At 39.0% G+C, this 14,277-nt stretch overlaps 1 protein-coding gene across 1 annotated transcript in view; it reads left to right on the top strand.

The window, feature by feature from the left end:
• Positions 1-2,362: 2,362 nt before the first annotated feature.
• Positions 2,363-14,277, top strand: part of LOC130085449 (uncharacterized) — a 30,217-nt gene continuing 18,302 nt past the window's right edge. Inside the window, exons 1-10 of the mRNA XM_056251209.1 lie at positions 2,363-2,504; positions 2,775-3,038; positions 3,111-3,127; positions 3,297-3,537; positions 3,622-3,975; positions 4,843-4,937; positions 5,069-5,119; positions 5,336-5,717; positions 5,817-5,996; positions 6,622-6,708. Coding sequence (XP_056107184.1) covers positions 2,471-2,504; positions 2,775-3,038; positions 3,111-3,127; positions 3,297-3,537; positions 3,622-3,975; positions 4,843-4,937; positions 5,069-5,119; positions 5,336-5,717; positions 5,817-5,996; positions 6,622-6,708 — 1,705 coding nt within the window. The 5' untranslated portion in view covers positions 2,363-2,470. The remainder of the gene's footprint in view (positions 2,505-2,774; positions 3,039-3,110; positions 3,128-3,296; positions 3,538-3,621; positions 3,976-4,842; positions 4,938-5,068; positions 5,120-5,335; positions 5,718-5,816; positions 5,997-6,621; positions 6,709-14,277) is intronic.

The following is a 14,277-nucleotide window of genomic DNA, read 5'->3' as shown; positions in this document are numbered from 1 at the left end:
TCTGAAGACTGACGTGTTTATTGAACCAATCAGATAAGAGTAAATCGAGTGACAGCGATGAAGGTGGACCCGCCCTCCTCTTCGCCTTGCAAAACTCATTCAGTGAGAGAATCGTGCCAAAATTGGAAGCGCAGGTAAAAGAAAGACGCAACTGTACAAATCGGGTTATTTCGGGAACTTTGTACACAATAAGACATTTAGACATTTGCAACAGTTTATTTATTTACACAAAGTTTGATTTTACGATCAATCTGTTTTGCAGTCCCTGACTCTGTTGTTTTCGGTTGCAAATAGCTGTTCACAGGCTTGCAATGCTTTTGGCCGCATTTGTGCGCAAAAACCGTGCCAAAAGTGTAAGCGTGGAAAAATGGAAGTCAGAAGAATATAGATCCTATTTATTAAAAGCATGAAGCTGCAGTTTCACAATACATGTATTACACTTACCAATAACAGTAAAATGCTGCAAATATTTTTTTCTTACACTTGATATGCGATTTACACGCTTACAAATCTTCTCTTGCACACGCAAATTTAATTTACGCTTGCAATCTTATGTACACTTTCACAAATCTTACCCTGCGCACGCGATTCTTTTAGGCATCATTTTACCTTCATAGTTTTTTCCCTCACTGCGCCTGCGCGAAAACAGAAGTTTAACCATTTCATCTGCAGCAAAAATAAAATAAAAATAAAAACGAAAAGAGGGAGATCTTTTAAGCTCTGTTGTTCAAACTAGCTACAAATTACTGTTGCTTACCTCCAGTTCGTGTTACAAAATGGATTAACCATATTACCCACGTCTAAGCCACCTGCGATAAACGCAATTTGTTAAACAATGTTGAAATAAACTAGTTTTTAATTTTCATTGATTAATTATTGCAATGTTCGGACATATTATAGACAGTTAATAGTTATTTATATGCCTATAATTCATTGTAATCGACCTAAATGTTTTAGACAATTTTCAATGAGGAGTAAGCTTCTTAAGCTGACATGAACTCTGGTGGTGATATGCATAAGAATCACTTCGACATTAAGGAAAGTTATGTTTATAGATTAAGAATACGAATAGTAGCCTATACTAAACTTAGTAGGCCTGTGATGAAGTTTAGAGAAATTGTCACAAATGAAAATGAAATCTGGTGATGCAGAATTTAAAATAAAAACTATTGATCTGTAAAATATTTCTACTATATAAATGACCAATATTAAATACACACATTCATCTTCCCAGAGGTGAAGTTTCCCTTTAAAGAAGGACACCAGGGCAGCAACAGCACCCCTACACATGACGGACCGCATCGACACCTGATTGACACACGTCCCGAGCTGCAGAAACGATGAGTCATGAGTGACGATGAGTAAAGGAAAAATAAATAAATAAATAAAATAAAACCAATGACTGAATATAGGCTATTATTTCAGTTTGTTTATATATTTAACTATTTTATTAATTTATTTATATGCACGCGTTTGATCTTGAACTCGTCATTAAAACTATAGATTAAAAATAATTAAATAACCAGTGTACATTCCAACAAATCTCATCATGGACACACTGAGCTGCAGTTATATTCATTTATTCACACCTAAACGCTCCACTTATATGATGTCGTGCTGAAGCAGTATTGTAGACTTTAGATAGATATTGTAGACTTGTGTGGAATATGATGTCTAAATTTTTTTTTTTATCAGCTTGGTGGTCTTTCATTTTTGTTAATGTGCGATTACAAAATGTAACACTTCCAGTTAATAGGCCTATACAAAGTCATGGTTTCCAAACTTATAAATGAAAAATTATTGTACATTTTTTTCTTTGCTATAAAATCATATTTGTTTTTTGTTTATAATTATGAGAAGAGTCTGGAAAATAAGGCACATTATTAATCTTTATAAACTTTTTTTTTTTTCTGTGGTATTGAAAGAATTAGAAAACTATAGTTACTATTATGGAGAGCACGTAAAAAAGCTGTTAAAACTGTTTCTTAATGAATACATTTAAGATTTTGTGAAATAGCAAAGCCTTTTATTATTTTTTTGTAAAATGTGCGTTCACATGATGGATGCGCATTTTAGTTGCCATGGCAACGCGTGTCATGAATTCTCACTGCATATTTACACTCGAACCGATCGCTTTCTGTTGATTGAGAGACGAGGCAAATTTTCAGACTTTTCCAGACTATTTTCTGTGAGATTTTGAAGCTGTTCAGAGTATTTTCTGAGAGAAGACTTTATTCTACAACGACATCGGAGGATATATCCTTTATTTGCATTTTTTAAAGATTTCATATAATTTCTGATTATAGCTACCTTTATTTTATTGTTCTTTTCTTATTTAGAAGTAGTTTTATTATTATTTTTTTGTTTGTTTTGTTATTTATTTTAATTATTTAATTAGTTTGATAGGAGTATTTCTGAGTATTGTTTTGTATTGTATGTTGTATTGTTTTTTATTGCAGTTTGGAGGAGGATGTTCATGGTTCACATGATAGGTGAAAGAGGAGGTGAGGGCTTTAGTTTCTTTTTAGTTTTTTGGTTTATGGTATGTTATGGTGATGTTGTTGTACAATGAATGAATACGTTAATGTGATGACAATTGTGCAAGGTATAACATTTGATTACATTTTCCCAGCAAAGTGATCACATGTATTGGATTCCTTGCATGTGAAATAAACTTTTCAATTGTAACAATTTGTAATTGACCAGTGACATTGATTACGGATTATTATTAAAACATTACTAACTATGTGATGTCTGAAATATTCCATCCTCAGGCCGCTCCAGATCCAGGAGAGCTGCTTTCTCTCAGACGGCTGGTCAGGAGATTTGGAGACCCGGTTCTGATGACCGTGATCAGGATCCGCTGCCAGACCCGACACAGATCCAGGAGCTTCCTGGAGATTTAACACCTCTGTCTTCTGAGTTTTCTGTTTCTGTGTCCACAGGTCAGGCTCACAGGAAGAAAGCGTGGCAGAGCGGCAGCCAGCAGAGGCCAGATGATGGACGTCCGTCCACTTCATCTAAACGCTCTCGCAGAGGTCAGAATAGGCTTTAATAAAGATGTTATGGCTCAGTTTCCATCTCTGACTGATTTGCCATTTAAAATAGAGAGTTGAAAAAAAGTAAAGTAAAAATTTGATGTGACTACTGGCATTGATTATTAATATTATTAAAAAATATTAGAATATTAGAAATATTTTAATTGGAGATTTGTGTAACATTTTCAGAACATTCAGATGACATTCAAAATTAACATTCCCATAATGCAAATTATTTTCTATTTCTGTTTTTAATAGTTGTGTTTTCATTTGTTTTTCTTCATTTCTGAAAAACCTACAGAATGTAGGAAGAGGAAAGGAGCTGGTTCTTTGCTCAACAGGGTATGGAAGGCTACGAAGAGTTATTTCCACTGCTGTTGCCACAGTTGTGCTGTGGATGTTGTGGAGCCTTTTGTCCCTCCACCAGATCTGGAGCCAAAGCCTGATCCTGAGCCTTCATCCCCTGCACCAGATCCCTCCGGCGTCAAGCCGAATAATGGTAAATATCGCCATTATTTCTCCAACATTATAATAATGAAAATAATGAGAAGAAAATTAAATATCTGAACTTTTCCAAACTCAGGTCGCTCCAGATCCTTGAGAACTGCTTCCACAGATTCTTCACCGGGAATCACGTCACCATCATCTTTGTCCCTCTCTAAGGACAATGTAGAGAGGAGGTTCTGTGGAGAGTGGTTAAGCCTTAGCAGCAGAGGCTCGTACATCGTTGAATGGAGGTGGAGTGGTGATATTTCGGATAGCCGAAACGAACAGAGCGGTTGCAGCAACTGCTGTTTGTCCAGGTCCGAAAGCCTCGAAGGGTTTCTGTGCCCTCCACTGCCAGGTCAAGTTCCTGTCGAGCCAACAGAGACAGAGACAAATGGCCGAACTGCTCAGGGTGCCATGGAGGATTCTCCAGTGAACAAGAGCTCAACAGGTGAGACTGAAATAAGGCTGGTCAGTGTAAAATACAGGTTTTGCTATTTCATGCATAATTGCTTCAAGTTTTTAACATGTTAATGTCCGGTCACATTTACTGTTGCTCAGCAAAATTGCGCTGACATTTTCTCTTAGATTTTTTATTTTATTTATTTTTTTAGAAATATTTTAATTGGACGTTCGCCTAACATTTTCAGGACATTGGGAGAACATTTAAAGTAACATTCTCATATGCAAAATTATAAAATATAGAATGTTCCTTTAAAGAAGAAATATTTGGGAAATATTTTGTACGTTTTGAACGTTTAGGGAACATTTAGAAATAACGTTTTCTTAATTTAATGGGAACGTTAGCAAATCTTTCTCAATAAGGCATGAAGTCGATGGTACTTGCGCTGTCTGACACACACCTGAAACACACACACAGAAAGCCGCTTCTCAGACAGCATATGATCAAATAGGCTTGAATTGTCAAATATACTCAAAATGGTCAAAATGGCTGTCGTGCAGAGTATTACAGAGTCGGTTATGTCATAAATAAGACATTGCTGTGCATTTAATAAAATCAATGTTTATTTCAATATGTTATATTTAATATAATATAAATATATGTTAAGATATGGCCCATATAATCTTTGCCATTATCAGAACTGAGCCACATGTGCCTGAGTTGGCCAAGTGAAGCCTGGAAATGTATGTTTTTTAAACAGTATTTTCATCTAGTTTTCCACAAAAAAATAACACTAAAGGCTTGTTTCCCATTTTACTATTATTTTCTCGACACAACCAGCGCTGATATTTTTTAAATAAAACAATGGATCTAGGAAGCTAATATCTTTCTCATATTTTTCTGTTTGTTTTACAGAGTCCTTTGAGTCTCTCTATAACATGGGAAAGATTATTGGATCCGGAGGATTTGGCAGGGTGTACAATGCAACACGCAAATTTGATGGCAAAAAGGTAAATCTTACCGAATTGTACAAACATTTTGCTCTTGCATGCATCAAAACATATTTAAAACAATTTGCAGATGGATTAATACTTAGTGCAATGTCAGGTTCTTAATTTTTTTTTTTTTTTTTTTTTTGCAGGTTGCCATCAAGCGGATGCGTAAGATTGACAATGATCGTTGTCTTAATATTGTAAGTTGCCTAAAACCTAAATATATATTTAGCTGTTTAAGTGCAGATTACTGTATACAAATAAATACTGACAAATAAACCTAGAGGCACTAAATAATTTTGAGCTGAAAAGGCTCTTTTGAACGTATCTAAAAAGATCAAAGAAAAGTACATTTAAAAATGATGTTTTCTCCAGATTTTTACGCAGCTAACCTTCTGTCTTCTACTTTTCTCTAGCCTGGGCATCCTGAACCTCTCGTTACTGAAGTGGCGCTGCTGCTAATGATGAGGCGAGAACCCATAAGCCCCTTCGTCATACAACTGTATGACTGGTTTGAACATCCTAAAACATTCACTCTGGTTATGGAGTACCCGGAACCCTGCGAGAGCTTGCTGGACTTCATCACTCTTCATCCTCGACTGTATGAACCAGCAGCACGGGTCATCATGCAACAGGCTGTGCTGGCAGTGCAACACTGCATCGAGCATGGTGTTTTCCATAATGACATTCATGCAGAGAATTTCCTGTTGAAGAAACACTCGTTTGACCTCAAGCTGATAGACTTTGGATGCGGTCAGCTATTTAGTAGTGATGGCTACGAGAGCAACATATACATTGGTGAGCATTTTGGGAGCGTGGAAACCTGAATGTAGTGACTTACTAATTATTTGATGCTTTAAAAAAAAGTTCAACAATGTGCAAATGTCTTGCTTACAGGAATACAGGACCACTGCCCACCTGAAGTCTTGACAGAACCTCGATTCCACGCCGTCCCAGCAAATGTCTGGGCTCTAGGAGTGTTGCTGTACAAGATGTCGAACGCATGTCGTCCTTTTTGTAATAGAACGGAAATCACACAAGCCAAAGTTACATTTCAGAACTCCAATTTATCCAAAGGTGAGTGAATGATATTGATAAACACACACATAAAGCAAAGGCTTTGTACAGAAACAGTTAAAGGTGAAGTATGTAATATTTTTTATATATAGCTCAACGTATAGAGAGAGTTTTGGGTGTGGATACTGTAGCCCTGGGAAAAGAAATGCAGCTTTAGTTACAGAAGTGAAAGCCAAAATTCGCTACATTTTCAAAGATTAAACAGGTCATGAACATGTCAAAGTGAACAGAGCATTGTGATGCTACGCGCTACAAAGCATGCTTCAAGGCCATACAGCATCATCATGCACCCGTTCAGAAAGGCACATTTTCATAAAGACAAAATGCAACACAGCTAAAGGTATCCCTAATATGTTGGACCTGAAACATGCTTTACAAGAACCAGTAAGAGCTGTGTTTGTGATGTTTAAGTTGGGGAAGATGCGATGCTCGGAAGGGGCCTTTGCAAGGTTTTTGGAAAATATGCTTTATTTTGTCATTTATTCCACTCAGTGCCACTAGTGTTGCAGAAACTACATACTTCACTTTTAAAGTATTAAAGATAAGAAACTTTTTACAGTACGTTAATCATTTTTTAAATGCTGTTTTCATAGATGCCAACTAACCAGCTCTCTCCTTTGTACAGAGTGCAGGGATCTGATTAGCCAGTGCCTAGCCCGGGATCCAACTAAACGCCCGACGTTAGAGCAGATGTTACAAAATAAATGGATTAGTAATGATCTACTGTAGATTGAAGAAGTGCAGGAGATTCACTCGATCAGTTTCAGGTGTGAGGAAGTGTAACAGACAGAGTAGGATTATTATCTTTTCTCTTAAAATCTAGATTATTTGTAGTGAGATTTTCACATTTGTGTTCATTGTAATGTTCTTGTTATAGTCAAGTCAAGTAACCTTTATTTATATAGCACTTTATACAATACAGATTGTTTCAAAGCAGCTTCATGGTAATAAACAGGAAAATAACAGAATCAGTGATGCAAACAGAATTCAGTTCTGTGGTAAAAAATCATTCATGAGTTGAGTTGTTCATATAATTTTTGTATTGAATAGGAAAGAATATACATGCTGTCCTTGGTGGAAGGCTTGAGCTCGAGACTTGACCGAAGCCTGAAGTCCAACCGCAACCTGACAGGGAACTTGGAGCCTGTAGACGTCTGAGCAAGAACATGAGACACACTGCAAGACTGGAAAGAAGTCATCAAGTCATCACAGCCACATTTGCTTTGTTTTAAAAAGTCAATTTTGTTTTGTTTTTTTAAAAGTCAAGGCTAGACAAGTCATCTTGATTTATTAGGGGTGTAATGATATTCAAACCGAACTGAAAAACCGTGATGCACCACCCACGGTACGTATCTCGAAACTCTCATGGTGTCCCGAATGCGCCCTGCCCTGCCCTGCCCTGCCCCTGTACCCCCCCCCCCCCCCCCCCCCCCCCCCTTTTATTTGATTGTTGATTATTGTATCTAAATATACTTATTTGAATAAATGTATTCTATGAACACAAAGAAGGAATGCTTTTAAACAGTCTATGGAAATATGATAAAATGTTGTAATCATCATTTAAATCTGACTAAACTTCAAATTGTTTGTCATAAATCAACATCTCAGGAAAATGTTATGAGCTTTCTGCCCATATGACTTTCTGTTACAAAACAGGGCATTGATTTCATACATGTCTGTTTAGGACACCAGGACTTAAATCATGTTTATCCAACCTCAGGCATTTTGGGAGACACAAGTGAATGGGGAAAGAAATTGTACATCAATATTCCTATGAAATATTATTATCATTATGAAAATGTTGCCAATTATTACTCCCATTATTACACTTCTGTTTTCATTACATGTGTATAGATACATTGTTTTAAATGGGAATGGAAAACCTAAAAATTGATTGGTAAATGAATTTTTAGGGGCCAAGCACCGAAGGTGCGGAGGCACCTATTGTATCTGTTCCGGTTCTTATTATTCTTCCGTTTCCGTTTCTTCTTCTTCTTCTTTGGTTTGACATTCTGATAGAGGACAGTCCCAACATTAAATATACCAATTTTGGTGTCTCTAACTCATTGCCTCTAGCGCCACCACCTGTCCAAAGTTTCACTCATATTATGCTAATAACTTTTGGACCGTAAGGGCTATCAACAAAAATATTCTTTCCTCTTATTCCTGAGCTCATGACGATTCGATCACCTATGACGTAATTTTCCGTCTTAAAAATATGGCCGCCAATTTGAATTGTCCAAAAAACCTACCTTTGCGAACTCGTCCTAGACGGTTTGTCCGATTTTTACCAAAATTGCACCAGATCATATCCAGGCAGTGCTGACCAAAAGTTATGGAATTGAAGTTGATTCGCTTTTTCGATAAACGCACAAACTAATTTTACGTAGCGCTTGCGAAAACAGACGTAAGGCTGGATCTCTGCAACGCTTAATCGTATTCAGGCCAAACTTGGTACATGTCATCACAAGCATGACCTGAGGCTACATGCTGCGTTTCGGCGCAGCGCCACCTACTGGTCCGGAGATATGAAAAATGGCTCTTTTTGCTCATAACTTATCAATGGTTTGTCCAAAAATCATAAGTGGTCTCGTTAGATTCAGGACGTCATGCATGCCGAGTCGACTGATATCCAATTTTCCCAGATCAGCCATTTTGGCTGTATTTTTTGAACGCATGAACGAATTGTTACGAAACTCGTTATGGGTCATCAGTACGATGCCTTGAAGGAGTCTGAGAAGTTTCGAAATAGCGCCACCTAGTGGTAAAATTTATTTTTCAAATGCTTATAACTCTGGGTATGGTTGACTTATTTTCACGAAAGTCTTCTCATTGGGTTCCTGAATCCTTGCCGAGTCCACAGATACCAAACATGCTAAGTTTCGACTTACGGTTTGTGTAGTGTTGTGATTTAGCGCTTAAAAAACATTTGCCAATATCTTCAAAACCGTTAGTCCGATCGAGACGAAACCACTGTCAGAAGTTTGGAAACATAGGTCGCTGGCTAAACACCAATGCCAAAATATTGATAGTAAGGGGTAGTAAAATTCAATCAAAGTCACGTGTCAGTCATTTTTGACGTGTTTTTTCATATTTATGTCTATAACTCCGAAGTGAATTGAGATATTTTCACCAAATTTGGCACACACATGTATGGGCTCATTCTGAGGACACATGAAAAAAATTGTGGGATTTTGCCTCTTGGTGGCGCTATAATAGATAAAAACATGAAATTCCCATTGACTTCAATACAGTTTTGTGATGTAAAATGCTATACTTAACAAATGCATTGCTGTAACATTATGCAACTCAGAATTTGCCACCAACACCATCCCCTGAAGGTACTCAAAATATTTCGAGTTAGCGCCACCTGTTGGTCAAAAGTTAAATTAAATTTCCAAAAATGCTAATAACTTTTGAATAAATATGCCTATTGTAATGACACTGCTCTTAATAGATTCCTTGGGTCATGCCGAGAACATAGATACCAAGTCTGACGTATTTGGACGATTTTCCTGTCCGCCATCTTGATTTACTTTCAAAACCTTCTTTTTGGAACTTCTAGACCGATCGTCCGATTTTCACCAAAATCGAATCATATCATCTCCAGACCGTGCCGACTAAAAGTTATGGATTTCGTGACGATAGATTAAACCGTTTTTGTATACCGCAGCAGCAAAGTTGAGGCATGCTGCCAAAATGACTATTAAGTCTTTATCTCTGCAATGCCTTGCCATTTTGACACCAAACTTTGTATGTGTCATTGTCACCTTACTCTGACCACATTATATCGATTTCGTAACTGCGCCACCTATTGGTCGAAAGTGATAATCCATTAAATCATACTTTTAGTTAATGTATTTGATTTTTCAGCCATTTTACCAAAATTCTCTTAATGTCTTTAATTGCTCCTTGCTGCAGTTGATCTGCCACTCCCACCCATGATGGCATCTGTTGCCGCTTCTTGCGCTTGGCCCCGGTAATGGCTCTTGCAGCTATATTTAGGGCCCAAGCCTTGAAAAGGCGAAGGCCCTATTGTTTTCCTAAGGATTATTATTTATTATTATTATTAGGGCCCAAGCCTTGAAAAGGCGAAGGCCCTATTGTTTTCCTAAGGATTATTCTTTATTATTATTATTATTATTATTATTATTATTTTACTACCTTTTGGGCACTTTTGGGGGCCTTAAAGGGTCACTCCACCCATTTCAACATTAATCTTTATTGAAAGTGGGTTATATATGTAGTCGAAATGTAAAAGAAATTTTGAATTTGGTGCCCTCTTGACCGAGAAAAGACAGAAAATAACTTTAGGGCGCATTTGTATGTAAGACAACAACTCCCACAATGCACCACGTTGCACAGCTCCGCAAGCCACTCCCACTAATCCAGAACAGCGCAAACATCAGAGAAATCACTCTTCCGTCTACAAGAAGGCTAGCTGCTAAATGAGTTTGAAATTCATTTCACAAAAAATGTCTAGTTAGTTGTGGCGAGCAGGACGAGGGCGAGGGACGTGAGAGGACGACGCGAGTGATAATGAATGGCACCTGTGCAGCGGTCTCATATCTCTCACGGAGGAGCGGAAGCATAAAAGGAACAGGCCTGATTTTATGTTTTGTTTCTGTTGTGTGTGGCCAGCTGGCTTATACTTTTGTTTTGTATTTGTTTATTTTACTATTAAAATGTTTAAATGTTCGCCGGTTCCAGCCTCCTTCTTCCCACAACAACGAACCCCGTTACATTGGCAAACTCATTAGTGAATTACTCGTTTGTATTTCTTTCTATATGGTGAATTATTGCATGATACCTGGATTTTCAGTCAGGCGAAACTAGGATGGTTCACATCACAACACAAACGTCCGTGTGCTCGTCTGATTCAGAGATTTCGTCTAGGAGAAATTGCGATCGTTGAAATTCTCTGCAGCAGACGGACTCTATCTGTGTCCGTAGCGCACAGCGAGAGCACACGCACCAGCAGCCCGCCTCAGCTCGACCCAGTCCGGGCTCCTCGTTCGCGACAGGCAGCCGCCTCCTGATCCTCCATCAGCCTCAGCTGCTCTTCACTATATTGCGGCTCGTAAAGATAGCCACGAAGAGCGGATTCGAGCAGCAGAATTTCAAAATCCTCTACTTCCATATCATGTTTAGTTTCTTCCGTCATTGTCGTAACTTCCTATCTCCACAGCGCTTGTTAGCTTAGCTTATAAACAAGATGGCTGATATTGCTTTCAGTATCTGCAAGTGAAGTCCCACCCACTGATCTGTGATAGCTCTGTTAGCGCATTAGGCACAACCCCCTATGGGCGGGTTTGAAAGGGTGGGAATTTGTGCTTGTAGTCTATACAGAAATCCCCCCTTTTTACACTTCCTCCTACAATGACGTCAAATGACGATTTTTGCGTCATTGTAGGAGGAAGTGAAAAAGGTAAATAGTAGATTTCTCTTGTCTCAGGGGAAAATGAAAGAATGTTGCACGACCATTCAATAGTATGACTGGTTGTCTAACAATGGACCTCTTAATGCAAATGGGTGGAGTGACCCTTTAACGTGCTCGAAAACTCTTGAAACTTTGCACACATCTCAGAACCCGCGGCCATCAGGGCCGGGCTGAAGCTGGTACCCGGGCGTGGCAGGGGGGCTCGACAGCGCCCCCTGGAACGTGGTTTGAACACTTGGTCCATAAATCAAACACGCTTGCATGTAATAATATGAAACTCAGTACACATATAGATCTCATCGGTTCATATATACTTCATGCTCTTACTTTTTACCCCAGCCCAACAGGAAGTCGGCTATTAAGGGTTGTTTGGAAAACACATGCAATGGAATGTGAAATACTCCTCCTAGAGAATTCAAACACACGGCACGAAACTCGGTCAGCATGAAGTCAAGACACTGAGGATGAAAAATTGCCAGGGGATTTTTGATATCTCGAACGGTTTGGCCGTGGCGAGTAAACGAAATTATGGCGAGAAACGTGAAACAGGAAGTGTGTTATAACTACTGCATACATTAACTAATCTTGATGAAACTTCAGCAGTGTGTTCGTTGTAAGAGGCCGATCACATGGATGTGACTATTGTGAGTCAAAGTTATAGCGCCACCAACTGGCAGCAGGAAGTGTGTCACTTTCAAAATGCTTTTAAATCACCCTCTTATTTTTACCCGATTTGCTTCAAACTTCATGTGCATAATGTAGACACACGCCAGATGTAGACCTGTGAAAGGATTATTGATATCTTAGATACTGTTGCCATGGCAATGCATCAAACATTAATATTCCTTTTTTTAAGCTTTTTCATGCTTTTTTATGCTTTCGGGCACTTTTGGGGTTCTTAACGTGCTCGAAAACTCTTGAAACTTTGCACACGGGACAAAACCCGCGGCCATCAGGGCCAGGCTGAAGCTGGTACCCGGGCGTGGCAGGGGGGCTCGACAGCGCCCCCTTGAACGGGTCAGACAATTTGGTCCATATATCCAACACGCTTTACCCTATTTGCTTCAAACTTGATGTGTATAATGTAGACACAAGCCAGATGTAGACCTGTGAAAGGATTGTTGATATCTTAGATGCTGTTGCCGTGACAACGCATCAAACTTTAATATTCTTTTTGGATACTTTTGAGATTCTTAGCGCACTTTTGGGGCCCTTAACATGCTCAAAAACTCTTGAAACTTTGCACACGGGTCAGAAACCGCGGCCATCAGGGCCGGGCTGAAGCTGGTACCCGGGCGTGGCAGGGGGGCTCGACAGCGCCCCCTGGAACGGGGTCCGAAAACTTGGTCCATAAATCAAACAGGCTTTACCCGATTTGCTTCAAACTTGATGTGTATAATGTAGACACACGCCAGATGTAGACCTGTGAAAGGATTGTTGATATCTTAGATGCTGTTGCCGTGACAACGCATCAAACTTTAATATTCTTTTTGGATACTTTTGAGACTCTCAGCGCACTTTTGGGGCCCTTAACATGCTCAAAAACTCTTGAAACTTTGCACACGGGTCAGAACCCGCGGCCATCAGGGCCGGGCTGAAGCTGGTACCCGGGCGTGGCAGGGGGGCTCGACAGCGCCCCCTGGAACAGGGTCCGAAAACTTGGTCCATAAATCAAACACGCTTGAATGTAATAATATGAAACTCGGTACACATATAGATCTCATCGATTCATATATCCTTTGTACTTTTACTTTTTACCCCAGCCCAACAGGAAGTCGGCTATTATGGTTTGTTTGGAAGCGTATGCCCCTGGAATTCGATATACTCCTCCTAGAGAATTCAACCAATCGCCACGAAACTCGGTCAGCATGAAGTCAAGACATTGAGGATGAAAAGTTGCCAGGGGATTTTTGATATCTCGAACGGTTTGGCCGTGGCGAGGAAACGAATTTATGGCGAATAAAGGAAACAGGAAGTGTGTTATAACTTCTGCATACATTAACTGATCTTGATGAAACTTCAGCAGTGTGTTCGCTGTAAGAGTCCGATCACATGGATGTGACTATTGTGAGTCAAAGTTATAGCGCCACCAACTGGCAGCAGGAAGTGTGTCACTTCCTAAAGGCTTTGAAATCACCCTCTTATTTTTACCCAATTTGCTTCAAACTTTATGTGTATAATGTAGACACACGGCAGATGTAGACCTGAGAAAGGATTATTGATATCTTAGATACTGTTGCCGTGGCAACGCATCAAACTTTATTATTCTTTGTTGATGCTTTTGAGACTCTTAACATACTTGAAATTGCATGAAACCCGACAGACACATCACATTTATTAGACAGTAGACATGTGCAGAGTTTCAGAAACGGGCATGGTGAGAGCAATTAGAGAATAATGTTTAAGTTTAAAAACAGCCAGAATGGTTGTTTAGTCAAAAAAAATTTTTTTCCAAATCATACATAGTGTTATACTGCCCTCTTGTGTTCAAAATCAGGTAAAAAGCGAAAGTAAAATAAGGACGTCTGCACAATTCATTAATAATGGTGCAGAGTAGAGTGAGCTTTTTCAATTAATTCCTATGGAAGTAGGAATGAACTAAACAACGTTCGCTCTGTTCTGCTCGTCCCTCACCGTGGGCGCGCAGAGTTATGAATGCCCGTGCAGCCGTGAGCATTTTAGTTTCATTTTAAAATTAGCGCCATTTCGGGGGACGTATTACTTTAATTTATTTAACAAAAACACAATGTTGTGTTTTATTGCGAGTGTACACAAATATAAGTAAACACTTTGACGTTTGAATGATGTCCTGTATGAAGAAAATGACGGAGTATGTTTCAC

The sequence above is a fragment of the Rhinichthys klamathensis genome, unplaced genomic scaffold (genome assembly GCF_029890125.1).
Source record: "Rhinichthys klamathensis goyatoka isolate OS25496 unplaced genomic scaffold, OSU_Roscu_1.1 h1tg000079l_1, whole genome shotgun sequence".
Lineage (NCBI taxonomy): Eukaryota > Metazoa > Chordata > Actinopteri > Cypriniformes > Leuciscidae > Rhinichthys > Rhinichthys klamathensis.
The sequence above is the reverse complement of the archived record's forward strand: the minus strand, read 5'-3'. Positions and strand labels throughout refer to the sequence as shown.